The sequence below is a fragment of the Nylanderia fulva genome, unplaced genomic scaffold (assembly GCF_048542155.1).
Source record: "Nylanderia fulva isolate GAGA-0341 unplaced genomic scaffold, ASM4854215v1 Scaffold4, whole genome shotgun sequence".
Taxonomy (NCBI): domain Eukaryota; kingdom Metazoa; phylum Arthropoda; class Insecta; order Hymenoptera; family Formicidae; genus Nylanderia; species Nylanderia fulva.
Window position 1 is genome coordinate 5,035,925 of NW_028190476.1, and position 15,888 is coordinate 5,051,812.

The 15,888-nt window shown below is 32.8% G+C and overlaps 1 protein-coding gene across 1 annotated transcript; it reads right to left on the reverse strand.

Annotated features, from left to right (window-relative positions):
* Positions 1–2,837: 2,837 nt before the first annotated feature.
* Positions 2,838–6,784, reverse strand: LOC114936268 (uncharacterized). The gene is made up of 4 exons (XM_029309416.1): positions 6,736–6,784; positions 6,182–6,244; positions 5,116–5,235; positions 2,838–3,651 (listed from the first exon to the last, which is right to left on the reverse strand). Exons 1-4 carry the CDS (start codon positions 6,745–6,747, stop codon positions 3,439–3,441), a joined length of 408 nt encoding a protein of 135 aa, XP_029165249.1. The 5' UTR covers positions 6,748–6,784; the 3' UTR covers positions 2,838–3,438.
* Between the last annotated feature and the right edge of the window lie 9,104 nt (positions 6,785–15,888).

A 15,888-nucleotide genomic window follows, 5' to 3' on the forward strand; every position in this document is an offset into this window, starting at 1 on the left:
CTATAAATTCCGATAATATCGATATCGCGATAGTAGACCCTTTGTAGATTAGCGAGACGTGGACCTTCGAAGAGACGCATCTCGTCGTCCTTACTCTCCAAATTTCGTGGAGAACTGAACAATCTCATTCCAAAAGAGTGGACTTTTACTCCAAAAGAGTGAGATTCCACTCTTTTGGAGTAAAATTCCGATAATATCGATATCGCGATAGTAGGCCCTTTGTAGATTAGCGAGACGTGGACCTTCGAAGAGACGCATCTCGTCGTCCTTACTCTCCAAATTTCGTGGAGAACTGAACAATCTCATTCCAAAAGAGTGGACTTTTACTCCAAAAGAGTGAGATTTTACTACTATAAATTCCGATAATATCGATATCGCGATAGTAGACCCTTTGTAGATTAGCGAGACGTGGACCTTCGAAGAGACGCATCTCGTCGTCCTTACTCTCCAAATTTCGTGGAGAACTGAGCAATCTCATTCCAAAAGAGTGGACTTTTACTCCAAAAGAGTGAGATTTCACTATTATAAATTCCGATAATATTGATATCGCGATAGTAGACTCTTTGTAGATTAGCGAGACGTGGACCTTTGAAGAGACGCATCTCGTCGTCCTTACTCTCCAAATTTCGTGGAGAACTGAACAATGTCATTCCAAAAGAGTGGACTTTTACTCCAAAAGAGTGAGATTCCACTCTTTTGGAGTAAAATTCCGATAATATCGATATCGCGATAGTAGGCCCTTTGTAGATTAGCGAGACGTGGACCTTCGAAGAGACGCATCTCGTCGTCCTTACTCTCCAAATTTCGTGGAGAACTGAACAATGTCATTCCAAAAGAGTGGACTTTTACTCCAAAAGAGTGAGATTCCACTCTTTTGGAGTAAAATTCCGATAATATCGATATCGCGATAGTAGGCCCTTCGTAGATTAGCGAGACGTGGACCTTCGAAGAGACGCATCTCGTCGTCCTTACTCTCCAAATTTTGTGGAGAACTGAACAATCTCAAAAGAGTGGACTTTTACTCCAAAAGAGTGAGATTCCACTCTTTTGGAGTAAAATTCCGATAATATCGATATCGCGATAGTAGGCCCTTTGTAGATTAGCGAGACGTGGACCTTCGAAGAGACGCATCTCGTCGTCCTTACTCTCCAAATTTCGTGGAGAACTGAACAATCTCATTCCAAAAGAGTGGACTTTTACTCCAAAAGAGTGAGATTCCACTCTTTTGGAGTAAAATTCCGATAATATCGATATCGCGATAGTAGGCCCTTCGTAGATTAGCAAGACGTGAACCTTCGAAGAGACGCATCTCGTCGTCCTTACTCTCCAAAGTAAGGAGTGAAAACTGAACAATCTCATTCCAAAAAAGTGGACTTTTATTCCAAGAAATTTAGAGAATAAATTGATCAGCAAACGTGATTGAGAAAATTAGTAATGTAAAAGTTTAAGGTCCAATGTATTCTATTTTGATTTTTCTTTTTGAATAAATAAATATTTCAGTCTCTTCAATCCAAAATGACGTTGATGCAATCAGGCTTAAGTAACATAGACGAATAAAAAACACGGCACATATTAAATCGTGACGCTAAATCGCGATGATTAAATCGACAATATAATATTTATGAAATCGCTGTAATTTTTATACTTGAGAAAATTACAGCGTTTTGCAAGATTGCGTGGAAGAATTAATTTATGTGGAATAAAGTAGACTTGTTGATTTGTGCGTGCATTTAATTGTTAAATTAATTCTTAAGTAGATTTCTAACATGATTTTCTAATCAATTTATTTCTTCTTAATTTTATGTATTACATACGACGTTCCACATAAATATTGTGTATATTATATTATTATATATTCTATTACACAATCAATGACATAAACTTTTAAGAGCATCGTCGGCTTTATTGCAAATCGATTGCGCATCAATATTACTCAATCTTAACTACAGCTTAGCTTAGCTGAGCTTTCCTTTTCATATTTTCTACTTTTCACATTTTCTATTTAAATATCATTTTGTTTACGTAAGTTAATTATTAATTTATTTAGTAATAAACATTGAATATACAATATTGAAATCTCACGAAACAGAAAAATATTACGCGTGTTTCTTCAAAGACAGACTTTTACTACTGACATATATATATATATATGTGTGTGTATTAAATTTATATACTTCCAAGGTAATTATTTATATATTATATAAATATAAATTTATATATACATATATATATATGTATATATATATATATACATATATATATCGCACACAAAACACATTGATTTAAATAAGCAACGATATAATATTGCAATCATGCTATCTTCAATCTATGTCATCACAGTGAATTTACTTCGATGTTGTTGATAAAATTTATTACTAATTTATTCTTTAATTAAATAATATAATTAGTTCTATTTATGTACAACGTAACCTAGTTTGCAAGCAAACTTTCACAAACATTTAAACGCAACTCGTTACAGCATATTAACTTGTAAACAAGTACTTACATTTTGCTACACATGACTGATCTAGGAGACTTTGAGAACGTTTTCCAGAAAAACTTGAATAAAGTAAAATTGTGGTATGCATATCAACTTATGTTTATGTTATATATATACATTGCGCAATGTATTTTTCATACGCATAACTTTGTAAATTGTTGCAATCGAGCAATCGTGATGTATCGTAATAGCTTCAAAAAAAAAAAAGAAAAATAGAAGAAAAACAATTTTTCAAATAAAATGAAATAGAATAAATAAATAAAAATAAAATAAATATATGAACAGAATAGAAAGGAACGGAATGTACTGGGCGATTTAATAAGAAACAACAGCGCAATTCCTGATTTATCACAAAAGACGTACAGGTCAACCTTTATTAGAAAATAAATAAAAGTGTTGCTGCGAACGACAGAGAAAAATTGGACAGAAGGGACGAAAGGGAAAACGCTCTCTCTTTTGATGTCTTGCGATGTCTTCTTCATAGTAGCACGATAATAGCCGCCGGGAAATTTGGTCAGTGTTCAAACAGGGAAATAAGAGAAAGGAAAACGGGGAAAAAGACTCGGTTGTCCATGTGTGTTTGTGTGAAATGTGTCATATGTATAGCTCTAAGGTAGAAATCATGTCAAAAATATATTTTTTCTTCTTAAATCTGTGGCTGCCTTGGTCTGCGATCCGCGAGCGATCCACGATTTTCATATCTCTCGCTGGGAGAGCCTCAAAGAATTCCGATTCTGACGATCCTCATTTTTGTGCTCATTGCTTCTTATTTATTTCAATCAAAGTAACTTGGAAAAAAAAATGACGAGGATAAGGGAAGAGGACGGAGAAGATGATATTTATGCGTCGTCGACGAATTGTCTGCTGTCACTCTTAGGCCGCGGAATGACTTCTCGGGTGGACCGCTCGGAATCGACTGGTTTGACGGACGTCGGAGCTTAGTCCCAGCCGTGCCCGTGCGCCTTGACAACGGAGATGGCGGGTTCCGGTGCGGGCACATAGTGCTCAACGCCGACGAGATGCGGATGTGGGATATGCGGTGCGTCGTAATGTATTCTGTTGACGTGGTCGTGCGCCTTGAGATGCAACGGCTTCGGATGCGGCGGCGGAATGGGGACATGTTGCGGGATGTTGAGCACTTGATGATACTCCTGTAGTAAACGGGTAATACAATTATATTAATATATCATGTGATCAAATATATTATTAATAGAAACAATTTGTAAACGATTAAAAACAATTTAACGCACTTAAAAAGCGTATGTTATGGGTAATATCGTAAAATAAATCTCTTTGTGCCTGAATCGATTTTATTCGACGAATTATGATAAATTCTTTCATTAAAAAAATTGTGTTTTTATTTAAAAATGCATTATTTGATTGATAATCAGCAAAGCAATATCGCGATTAATTAAAACCGATTTATGCTCAACAATTATGTTTGATTATTGAAATATAATTTTATTAATGCTTATTTTAATATGTATTTTAATACGCATATATAGAATATATATTAAAATTATTAGCAATAAATTAAAAGATAAATTAACTTAATGTAATTATTGATGTAAAAATAATAACAAAAAATAATGTAGAATATAATTTAAAGATGATAAAAAATAATTGCAAAAATATTATAAATTTGATAAAAGAAATTTTACTTTTCCAACGAAACTTAGCATTATTACGAGATTTCTTAATGGCAATTGTGAAAACAAAAGGAAGATAATTTCGGATGCGTATCATTAACTAAAAATAACAAGGATTCAAAGGCGGAACAGGCCGTTACATAAACGGCGCTGCGCCAATCATTTCGGTGCAATTGAGCCGGAATTTCGACACAGCTTCTTTATAGGTCTCCGATTAAATAGGAAATCCAATTAGCTAACGATCAACGAACACGTATATTCCGTTGCCGGTTCAACTGCAATGCCAAGCAAAAAAGACACGCAACTATCGATCTATCAGATCTGACAATATAACGTAATATTAGAAATCGACCGATCATTGAACGAAAGGGAGGGCTCAATTGGTGACACGACACAAAATCACGGTGTTTACTTGATTTCCCGTTGCACGTCATTTTCCGAAATCTATAATTACTGACGCAGATTGCTATCAGCTGTAATTTCAAGTCACGCTATATAAATATATCAATAATCCCATTAATTTAACAAATGTTTCACAGGATTTCAATTTCCATAATAATTATCTATAATAATAATGATATTCAATCTTCAGCTTTATTATAATAATTTATCTATTCTGCTAAAAAATTATTATTATCTCGAAAAGAGCAAACAAAGATGACTACACCACAAAGAGCTAATTTTTAGATTACTCTTGCTTATATATAATAAAATCAAACAATATATGAATTAATTTAATGTGTCAAATTAAATAAATTATTTCGAATACTTTAGCAATATTTCTCGTTTGATTACATCTCTTTTCTCCCAACATTTTTCTTCTCTGTCATCGTCCTTTAATCATTTATTCTATTTCCAATATTTCGATTCGCCTGATATTCAGCGGACGAGCGATTAGGCGCATGTCCGGCCGTGTGATTTAATACAGAATCGATCTCGACGATAATATCTCTCCAGCATCATTACCTTGCCGTACGACACCGGAGCGGCGACCTTGACGTATTTCGGTGCGGCCGCGACCCAGGGTAGAGCCTCGTGCACCACCGGAGCAGCGTGCACCGCAGGAGCCACCCAGGGCTGCACGATCTGAGTGCGTCAAACAGTCTCTCTCTCAATACGATCGGAAAATCGATCGCATGCATTAACACAGCCGGGTGTTACGTGAAGTTTACTTTCGCCGCCGAGTACGTCCAAAGCTACTCGGTCGCCGGAAGCGAAATAGACGGAGTCTACTCCACTATAGTTCGGCGATCAGCGATGGAGTATTAAAAAAATGATGAGTTACGAACAGAGAGAGAGAGTAAGATCGGAGAATTACGAGGAAAAAGAATGATGTTTAATGCAGAGACGAGAGACAAGAATGATAAATGAAGATTAAATAACACTTTTTCCTTTGCTACGTGTTTCGATTTGGATTATCGATAGGAATATGAAAAGAGAGCTTTCTTGTTGAGATGCAGAATGTCGAAAATGAATGACGAGAGAAAAACATTAATGCTGTTAGGCGAATAACAGTCATGCTTGGCAACGATGGTGACAAATTTCTTTCGTAAGATTAATTTGCGAACGGAAAGATTAATAATCTTTGGCAAGATAAATGTATGAACTATAAGTTGAAAAACTTACGAGTATTCCTAGAAGATGATGGATTAAGAAGATTTAGTGATTACACATCTTGTTAAAGCCCCGAATCGATTCTCACTCGGGTAACGAAAAATGTTTAGTTATTTAAGATGACAGAGTCGAGGGTCGCTAAAATATTAATAATAATTAGATGAAGACTAATGAGAGTTGAATAACTCTATCAAATTCCAGTTTGATTAATCACGATGATTAAATTCAGAAAGCAACGTCTACAGAGGATTGACCTTGTGTTACAACAAAATTGTATTAATATTATATTATGCATGTATAGATATCATGTTTCACATATATTTTGCTAAAGCACACAAAGGCAAAAAATAATATTATATTATAATCAAAATAATATTTCAAATTTATATGCGTGAATAGTAATTATTAAGAAACTTACTGGCTCATGATGATATCCAATAAGTCCGGCGCTAGCGGCCGCAACAACGGCGAACAAAACAACCTGTAAAAATACAATAATATATTGCAATTTGCATCAAAAAATAATAATAACAACTTAACAGACACATTCAGTTTTGCCGTCTATTTTTCTAAAATAAATATATTCCCCGCGATGATTAATAAAAAAAGAAATAAATATCAGATACATATATACATATATTTGCGGTCGACCCAGTGAATCGAATAAATGAAAAAAAAATTGTATAAAATTAAATTTAATTCAATAAATATTAAATAAATTTCTGATATAATTGATTGTTGAATGTATATTACGCAAGAAGATTTAAACTGGCGAACCGTGAGACAAAAGATGCACTTTGTATATTACATTACATGAAACAAGGATAAATACTGTGTAAAGATACTGGCTGCAAATGCTAATATACTTGTGCAACGGTATCGCGTGACAGAAGGAATCCTCGGGGAACAATCGCGAGTTCGCGGCAAACTCTTAACTTCCCGCGTGATATACTCGAGCGAGGAGAAACTTACGAAGAACTTCATGGTGGATGTGATGACAGTTTTTCTTTGCTCGCTACGCGGGAGAACACTACTTGTTTGAGGGGCAACGCGGTATGCTTTTATAGCGAAACCCTGCCCAGGCCCAGGGGCCCCCAGGGATGAGGCTGGGGAGAGGCATTCGACGATTGCACCGCTTCGGATGCGGACCCCTTTCACTAGTAGCGCGATCGAAAACCCTTTCGGGATCCCTTATCGGGACTTCAAGAGCGCCAATCAATGATGATCGAGTAGTAACTTCCGGTGAACGCCCTTGAGGGTGCCATCGGAGAAGGATGGACCCCTTCGGGATTCTGCAGACGAAATCCTAATGTCATTGGCCTAGTTTGTTGGAAAAAAGCAGATTGTTGCTCGCGACTCTATAGAGTCTCGCCATTCAATTTATCAGCGATTTGCAAAATTTTCATATTTTCTATTTTCGAAAATCGTATAGCGATTTGCGCGAAGGAAAGTAGATTTATATAAAAAGCTAAATTACTGTGTTCCGCAAGATTTTATCGGGCAAAAAGATTTATTGCGCGAAGTCGGGCAAAGTGATTTATTGTTATTACATTTTAATATAAAATAATTACATTAAAAATTACGTTTAAAAAATTAAATTATAAATTAAATCATAAGAAATATATATGTATAAAATACTAATTTAATTTAATTTATAATTTGATAATTAATTTAATAAAAATATTAAAGCTAAAACATACATACGCAAATAAAATAATGAATAATACTCGGAAATAAATGACAAAGAAAAACAGTTTTATTGAAAAATATAAATTGTTTTCAAGAAAAACCAACATATATATTTATGCGTATCTACGTGCAAATATTAAAAAGCGTTGCAAAATATTATGAATATTATTATTTGTGTATCATCAATATATAATTAATTGCAAACGCAATTTTGAACTGTGTAATTTTAAGTGTTTAATTATGTAATTTAATATTTTTAATATAATTTTAAATTTATAATAATCACTAATTTTTCTAATTAGCGTGTTATTACTTTATTAATATTTAAACACGTTTTTATTGTTTTATTTCAAAATGTAGGTTGCTATTTCAAAACACAGGTTGCTTTATAAAAGATCGATCGCGCCAATAAATTATACAAGCCCAATGCCGCATCACAATCGTCTTAACGAGCATTGTCGATCGATCACCTTAGATTCACGGATCACAATCGTGACGTATTGATTACAATTGAACAATAAAGTTAAATCATATAAAATGTCCAGCGTAAATGTGTTGCGCGTAAAAGTTGATGGGACGACTCTGATTAGGATGTAACACGCAATGTCGAGAAATATGTGGCATGGGAAAATGTCGGAGCACGTTTTTGCAGCTTGCGTAAAAGGGACATAGGCACTGTGTGTGTGTCTAATGTAAAACAATCGTCTCTCTATCTCGCTATCACGAGTCGTAATTTCATCAAATAAGAAGATAATAAGCGTGTAACAACGCAATCGCGCGTTATAACTCCCTGAAATAGAAAATACAGTCACCATCTACCTTTCTCAAGTGATTTTTCTCTCGCGCCAGGGAATTAACGTTTATGGAATTTACTGTCGACAAATTTGGCGGAGAAACTCAAAACACAATAAATTTCCGCGGTGCGATTTTTGCGTCGCTGTCGAAATTGTGTAATATTCGCAGTTATGAAATATGAACTCGATATACGTATTTTGGAGAAGAAACGATGTATGAAAACCGCGATAGCGCAATATATCGATACAGCTTACGAAGAATGAAAGGGACGAGAAAATTGATTCTTTTCAAAATCGTAGCCCCCAAAAAACGCGTCGTTTCGACGATAAATCTTTTTTTTTTTTTCGGCGATGCGAAATCCTTTCGATTAAAATTTTTAATTAATTTATAAGATACACATAGAGAGTGTAACATTCCATATTGTATATTAATTTCGCAATAGCGAAACCCGCTATTTCTTCAATTTCTCGCCTCTGTAGTTTCATTAATTGACAATATAGTCCTATTTTATATTTTATTATACGCGTGAATTAATTTTGCAATCTGTGTTTTTTCCGACTCTTCTAACTCTTTGTGCAGAGGAAAACCGTGCGATCTTTTTCCCCTGTTCTAGTCATTCGTTTCGCTAGAATCGTGTCGAAACCGTTATTTTATCATGAGAAGTGCATGCGCATTCCGCTAATATAATAGAACTATTATTATTACCGTGTGGACTAGATAACGCGCAATAATTGCGAATAAGACAGCTTTTTAAATCGAGGAAACTTCTTATACGAATCAATCTTTCAATATTTAACAGTTCTAACAATTCTCCCTCCGTGCGTCATTCACCCTCGGGTCTAATGAACGCACGTTTAACGAGCGACGCTAATTTCGCAACTAACAGTAGCCAGCTAGAGGTGGTTATAGCCATGAACGCATTTACTTCTGGGTCACATCGGAGAATACATCTATCTCTCTCTCCCTCCGTAAAAGCGTATATAGTTACGATTTTCGCGAATATCGTCGTTTCCCGAACGATATGGAAGTGAACGCCCGCGTGTTTCTTCGTCGTCAGCCGCGTTTTTTTTTTTCATTTCAGAACGATTAGCAATTACCAGGACGGGTATATATAAGATAGACGAGGTGTAAGAGAGCGACAGGGTTTGCGCAACCAACTATATCTCTCCCGCGAGTGTACCTTCGCGTTGGAGAACAACCCCACATAACATTAATATACCCTGCGCGATGTTGATGTTGAACGCGCGCGTTGCAAAATCTGGAAAGTTTAACGATTCCAATTATTTTGTAACGCCTCGCGCGCTCGCGTTGATTTTGAATCAGAACGGAGTCCGGATAAAGGGAAAGAGCGAGAAAGAAAATTAATGAGAGAGAGAGAGAAGGAGATGAAGGAGCGCGCGAGAAATACTAATGCGTTATACATCGCGCAGTGGTGCCTGAAGAATTCACGTACGAGATATTTATAAGCAACAATTTAAGACGTATCAAATTACAAACATTGTTATTTATCAATGAGATTAATATATGCATGTTGTGTTATGCACGAAGAGAGAATTTTCTCTTAGAATTTACTCCGAAAATCATGGTATAATCGTGGGACAATATGATATTGGAAGCATTTTATGAGAGTTTCTCTGATTAATATTTACTACAATAAAAATATTAATATATACATAGTAAAATTAATCAAACATATTTTATATCTTATTTTAGCAGATATTGATATTTTTTTATATTGTGGTAATATAATCAGAGAAACTCTTATAAAATTCTTCGAATACCATATTGTCATACGATTATTATGATTTTCAGGGTAAATTTTAAGAGAAAGTTCTCTCTGTGTATGATAATAAAGAAAAACAATTAATAAAACACAACAAGAAATTATAATATTTTCTCTTAGAATTTACTCCGAAAATCATGGTATAATCGTGGAACAATATGATATTGGAAGCATTTTATGAGAGTTTCTCTGATTAATATTTACTACAATAAAAATATTAATATATACATAGTAAAATTAATCAAACATATTTTATATCTTATTGTAGCAGATATTAATATTTTTTTATATTGTGGTAATATTAATCAGAGAAACTCTTATAAAATTCTTCGAATACCATATTGTCACACGATTATTATGATTTTCAGGGTAAATTTTAAGAGAAAGTTCTCTCTGTGTATGATAATAAAGAAAAACAATTAATAAAACACAACAAGAAATTATAATATATAACGATATAACAATAAACAAATATATATATATATATATGTACATATATACATTGGCAGATCCTGGGAAAGATTGGGGGTTAAAACCACCTCTTCCAAAAATTGCAATCCGATTTGGGAAAATATTATCATTATTAACCAAAATAATTGTGTAGAAACCCCCCATTATCGACTTTAGAATCCACTAGTGCATATATACATATACATATGCGTTTACATTTTTAATTATATATTAAACAAATATATATATATATATATATATTTATATTTATATTATATATATTACATATACATATACGAGTATGTATTTAAATATTTTTAAAATTTTCTAAAATTAGAACTGATATGATAAAAATGATTTCTAGACATAAAAAATTCAAAAATGCAGATTAACTCGTCTATGCACGTCACCGCAATTCGAATGCGCTTTCCCCCTCAGGAAAGCACATTGCTGTAATTCGCGCATCGTTGCACTCGATAAACCGATCTCCGGCACGTGAACGAAGCAGCTTCTGCTTGTAATGCATAATACATTAATCGGAGATCGCGCGGCTATCTCATATGTTAATCTTTTGCCGTTTATTTTGTTTTATTGTTTTATTGAATTGCATTTAAAAATAATATTGTGCTTGTTTGAATAAAACCATATCGTAAAAGAATATCAGAATAGAAGAATATGATTTAATAGAGAAGATTTAATTTAGAAATTATTTTGGAATAACAATTGTCACATATTATCACGTTTAAAGGGTTTCTTAATTTATCAGATAAAAAATAAAAATAAAAATTTTAAATAAAAAAAATTAACTCTTTCTGATATCTATCTATTTTAAAAACAAACACAGCACCTTTACATAAGATAAGTACAAATTTAAAATTTTAAACACCTTACGACATCCCACAAATAATTATCAGTGTTTTTTATATTCCAGCTTTCACAATGTTGCTAAATTGTTTATAAAAAAAACAAGATCTCCCACACATCAAGATGTCGAAATGTCCCTGAACTATCGCAATAATTTATTTTCGTTCATTATCTCCTTTTGCGCGCTCAGTCGAGACACAATCGCGAAAACGCAATAGTCGACGTAAACGCTAAATAAAGTGGATGTTGCAATTAGCGGTTAATAAGTGGACGAATCATCGCGAGGTGAATCATTTATATCGGAATCATGATTTACGCGCATCTGACCGTGAAAATCGAGAATGAAACGGACTCAGATCTCTATATCGCGAACACAATCTGAACTGCATTGATATTCAAATTTTGCTCGTTATTAATGACTTGCATTTACCTTACGTAACACATTGCATTGTGTTCATGACAGAATTTGATTGTTCCATTTGAAGGAGCGATTTCGCAAAACGCGAAAATATTCGCGAATAATTGCCGACGAGAAAATCATTTAGGCGAGATTCTTTATGTAAGGTGATATTGCATAAGGAACTTTCGTCGAAAAAAAATCACGATATGTAAAGATCTAGAACTCAATTTATTATGGGATTGAGCTTTCACTTAATTGAATTCATATCGCACGTGATTCGATTTTATATACAACAAAGGGAAAATGTACATCAGACGCAAAATTTTCTTCGATAATAAAAGGGAAAATTAATTAATACGCAATATGTATTACATAAGTTTTCCGTCTCTATATCGCGAAAAATGTAAAATATCAACGTATAATTTTAACTGATATTACATAAATTGACCTTTAATTTGAAAAAAATTAATACCAGCAAAACTTGCCTTATATACGTAAATACTTTGAAGAAATTAGATAGTAATAAAGAAATTATAAAAATAATACCTATATGAAAACAATTTTGGATTTTAACACTGAAAGAGAAAATGAAGCGATTAAAGCCATTTAAATTAATGAAGCATGATAAATATTCCGTAACAAACGCAGATTCAACAAAAAGAGCAGTAAGACGGTCATTTAAAAAAATTATAGTATATCATTGAAATTTTAGAAACAAAACATTTTATAAACATAGAATGATAAAATCGGCAAAAATTGCAAATATCTATAAATTAATAAGAATTAATCGTGAAGTAATAATTACATGTAAATAACAATTATTATATCACAGTTCGCCACTTTTAATAAAGACCGCATTCCAGCTGTGAAGTCGTGTATTCAAAGTGTTCCAATACTTTTACGTTAAAAGCAGAGGAAATGACAGTCGTGAAAAAAATTGCCAGGTGCGCTGAATCTGCGATCTTGACGATCGACTTGAATGCCAATCCATGACGCCTCGTTTTCATCAAACGAGCAATGTCGACGACGATCAGTTTTTATGTCCGCCAAGTCAAGTGCTCCACATTCTCGTCCAAGGGCGGAATGATCGTTAGAAGAATCTTATTCATTCAATCAAGACTCTCTCAACTTTTTTTTTTAGTCTAAGCTTTATAATAATATACATACATGTGTACAATATATGGACGAAAAAGGTATCTCCTGAAATATTATAAATTAAATATTATGTTATTACATATAGGACCATTACAGCTCTCTAAATTAAAACAAAAATAATTATTGATTAAATTATTGAATTGATATGACTATTTTGAAATATTGACTCAATAAACGCATGTAGAAATTGATTGGATCAAAAACCAATTATACACGATAAATGGGTATCTACTATATATGTATGAAACATTTATCAAGGCAATTTACTAGCAAAGGTATATAATTCCTCCTTGTATAAATGGTAGAAATATTTTTTTCAGAAAATACAAAGTAAAATATAATAATAGTAAATCGGTCATTAGATACTGATTTTCTGATCATTCAATTCTCCACTCCTTCCGTTTCAGATTATCGGCATTCGACATTTTCACGAATATAATTAAATAATTAAAACTTGACCAGGCCCAGGCGGCCCCTCGAGGACGGCTTAGAAGTTTTACTTTCTAGGCGAGAGCGACGTCGTTTGCTCACGTTCCTCGCAGATATGGGAATCCGTGTAGCCGCCGGGAATTGTGGCGCAATTGCCATCCTTGGACGCGAATCTAGAGCAACGTGCTCCGGTGTGCTCGACGTGTTGGAAACTGACCTGACCTATCAGCTTGGGGAAGACGGTAAAACTCCGATCGATCGCGAGATTGCAGAATTTTTACCAGAAAAAGCCCCAAAAAATTACAAATTACCAAATTTTCATCATTTATATTATTTAGATTTTTTATATTTAAATGACAGATGTTTTTCTGCATTTATATATATCGTTGAAGTATTTTTTAACAAGATATATGTATGTAATATATTTCGAAAGATTTTTTTTATCAAATATTTTTATGATCATCCCTATAATGGTTATAATAAATAATGAAAACGTGTAAGATTGCGAGACACGCTTGTCCATCCATTCTCGAATGATGAGAGCGATAAATCTTCGCGTTGAATACACTGAGAATGTCCGAAGGGAAGAAATTTACGGAATGATGATATTATTTGTAAGTAGAGTAAATCAAGCGAATAAATCAAATTAATCTAATAAATTACGTATATAATTTTATCCGATTTTCAATTAAGAAACAGGTCAGTCTGAAAAATAAGCGTAAATAATGAAGCTTGTTTTAAATAATCTGTAATTAATATACCCAACCAGAAATGATAGTTATATCGACGTCGAATTGACATCGAATCGATGTCAAATTGGTCGAATCGATATCGATTCGACGTCTTTTCGTTCTTTTTCCCATTGATATAATTATAATTACAAATCCATGTATAAAATTTTAAATGTCACATTATGTTGAGAATCATTAAATAAATAAAAAATAAAAAATTAGATTCAATTTTACGAAAAATTCAATTTTGTTGTATAATTAATAATATAATACGTAAAAAATAAAAATAGTATGGGACTTAATGCATCTTATCATAAAAATGCCATTTATTTACTTCAGAGTGCTTAACAATGATTTTGAGATCGACAAACATAAAATTGATGCTTCTTATACGCGTGAAATAATACGGTTCTCCATGTGATGAAATGGGTGGTGCTATCCAATACCCTTCACTTGCAAGCACTTCGAATTGCGCTGCGCAAATGACAACGATTTATTGCCAACGCTATTCACTCTGCAAAGAAATGTTACCGTACCGTGCGATTTATCCATGTTCCGCAATAAAAAATACGAGAACCAGTAAAATGTATAAACCTGACCTATTTCAGTTAACATAAAAATTATAAAGAAAACGGATAACAAAAAATTTAATATTCTATAAATTTATCATTCCCTCTTACTCTCTTTTTATATATAATATTGCATATTCTGCATATCCTTGCATATTGCACAAATTCTAGACCAAAAATATATAGAGCGCACTCATTCTTAATTGCAGCAACACTTCAACAAAATAAAGTGAAATAAAAAAATCGTTGGCAATATTGAATTTCTTAAACTAAACGATAAATTATATATACATATAAATATATTAAACATTGGTACAAATAAAATTAAATATTTATTTAAATATAATAATTAAATTTTAGATGATAAAGTTACTATTTTTAGGGAATATAAAAGTATTTAAAATTCTAATATATGTACACGGAGAGAATTTTCTCTTAAAATTTATCCTGAAAATCGTGATAATTGTGGTATTGGAAGAATTTTATAAGAATTTTTCTGATTAATATTTTCCACAATAAAAAATAATAGTAAAATTAATCGAACATATTTTATATCTTATTGTGATAGATATTAATATTTTTTATTGTAGTGAAAATATTAATCAGAGAAACTCTTATAAAATTCTTCCAATGCTATATTGTCCCACGATTACCATGATTTTTAAGGTAAATTCTTAAAATAAATTTTCTCTGTGTTACAATATAATCAATAATTAGAAATAATATAATTTAATTCTTTCATAAATATATTATATAAAATGACTTATGTAAATTATATTTCAATTTCATTCTCTGTTATATCTTTCCAGCTAAATACGCATATATAATATGGTTTTTGTTTATATCACATATCAAAAAGCCCTAGGATATGAAATGAATGAGTAAAAAGCAAAAGCTAATTAAAAATGAAAGTGCAATTCTCATTGAAAACGCACAAGCAAGCGTACAGAATATACATATCATAGTTTCTGCGGAAGTGATTAATCTTGCATTTTCTGTAAAAAAAGGCCTCATCGGTGCGAAACGCGTATTATATATACGAGAAATGTATATATAAGCTAAATATTGTATATAAGAGCTGAAACCACACAAACTAGACACATATGTGCAGGACATACATACACAAGCGCGGACTTTCATCGCGAAAGCGTGGCACGTTGTCGATCGAAATAAGATTGTATTACCGTATCCCGGAAGAAAACGGGTGGTTACCGCAACCAGAAGCGTCGTAAAACGCATTAAATAGTTCGTAACTAAATT

What these genes read in the sequence shown, in the direction of transcription:
- LOC114936268 (XM_029309416.1), bottom strand. An exon ending in TTGGATATCATCATGAGCCA is followed by an intron (nt 5,236 to 6,181) that starts GTAAGTTTCTTA and finishes TGACGCACTCAG; the next exon opens with ATCGTGCAGCCCTGGGTGGC. An exon ending in CTCCGGTGTCGTACGGCAAG is followed by an intron (nt 3,652 to 5,115) that starts GTAATGATGCTG and finishes CGTTTACTACAG; the next exon opens with GAGTATCATCAAGTGCTCAA.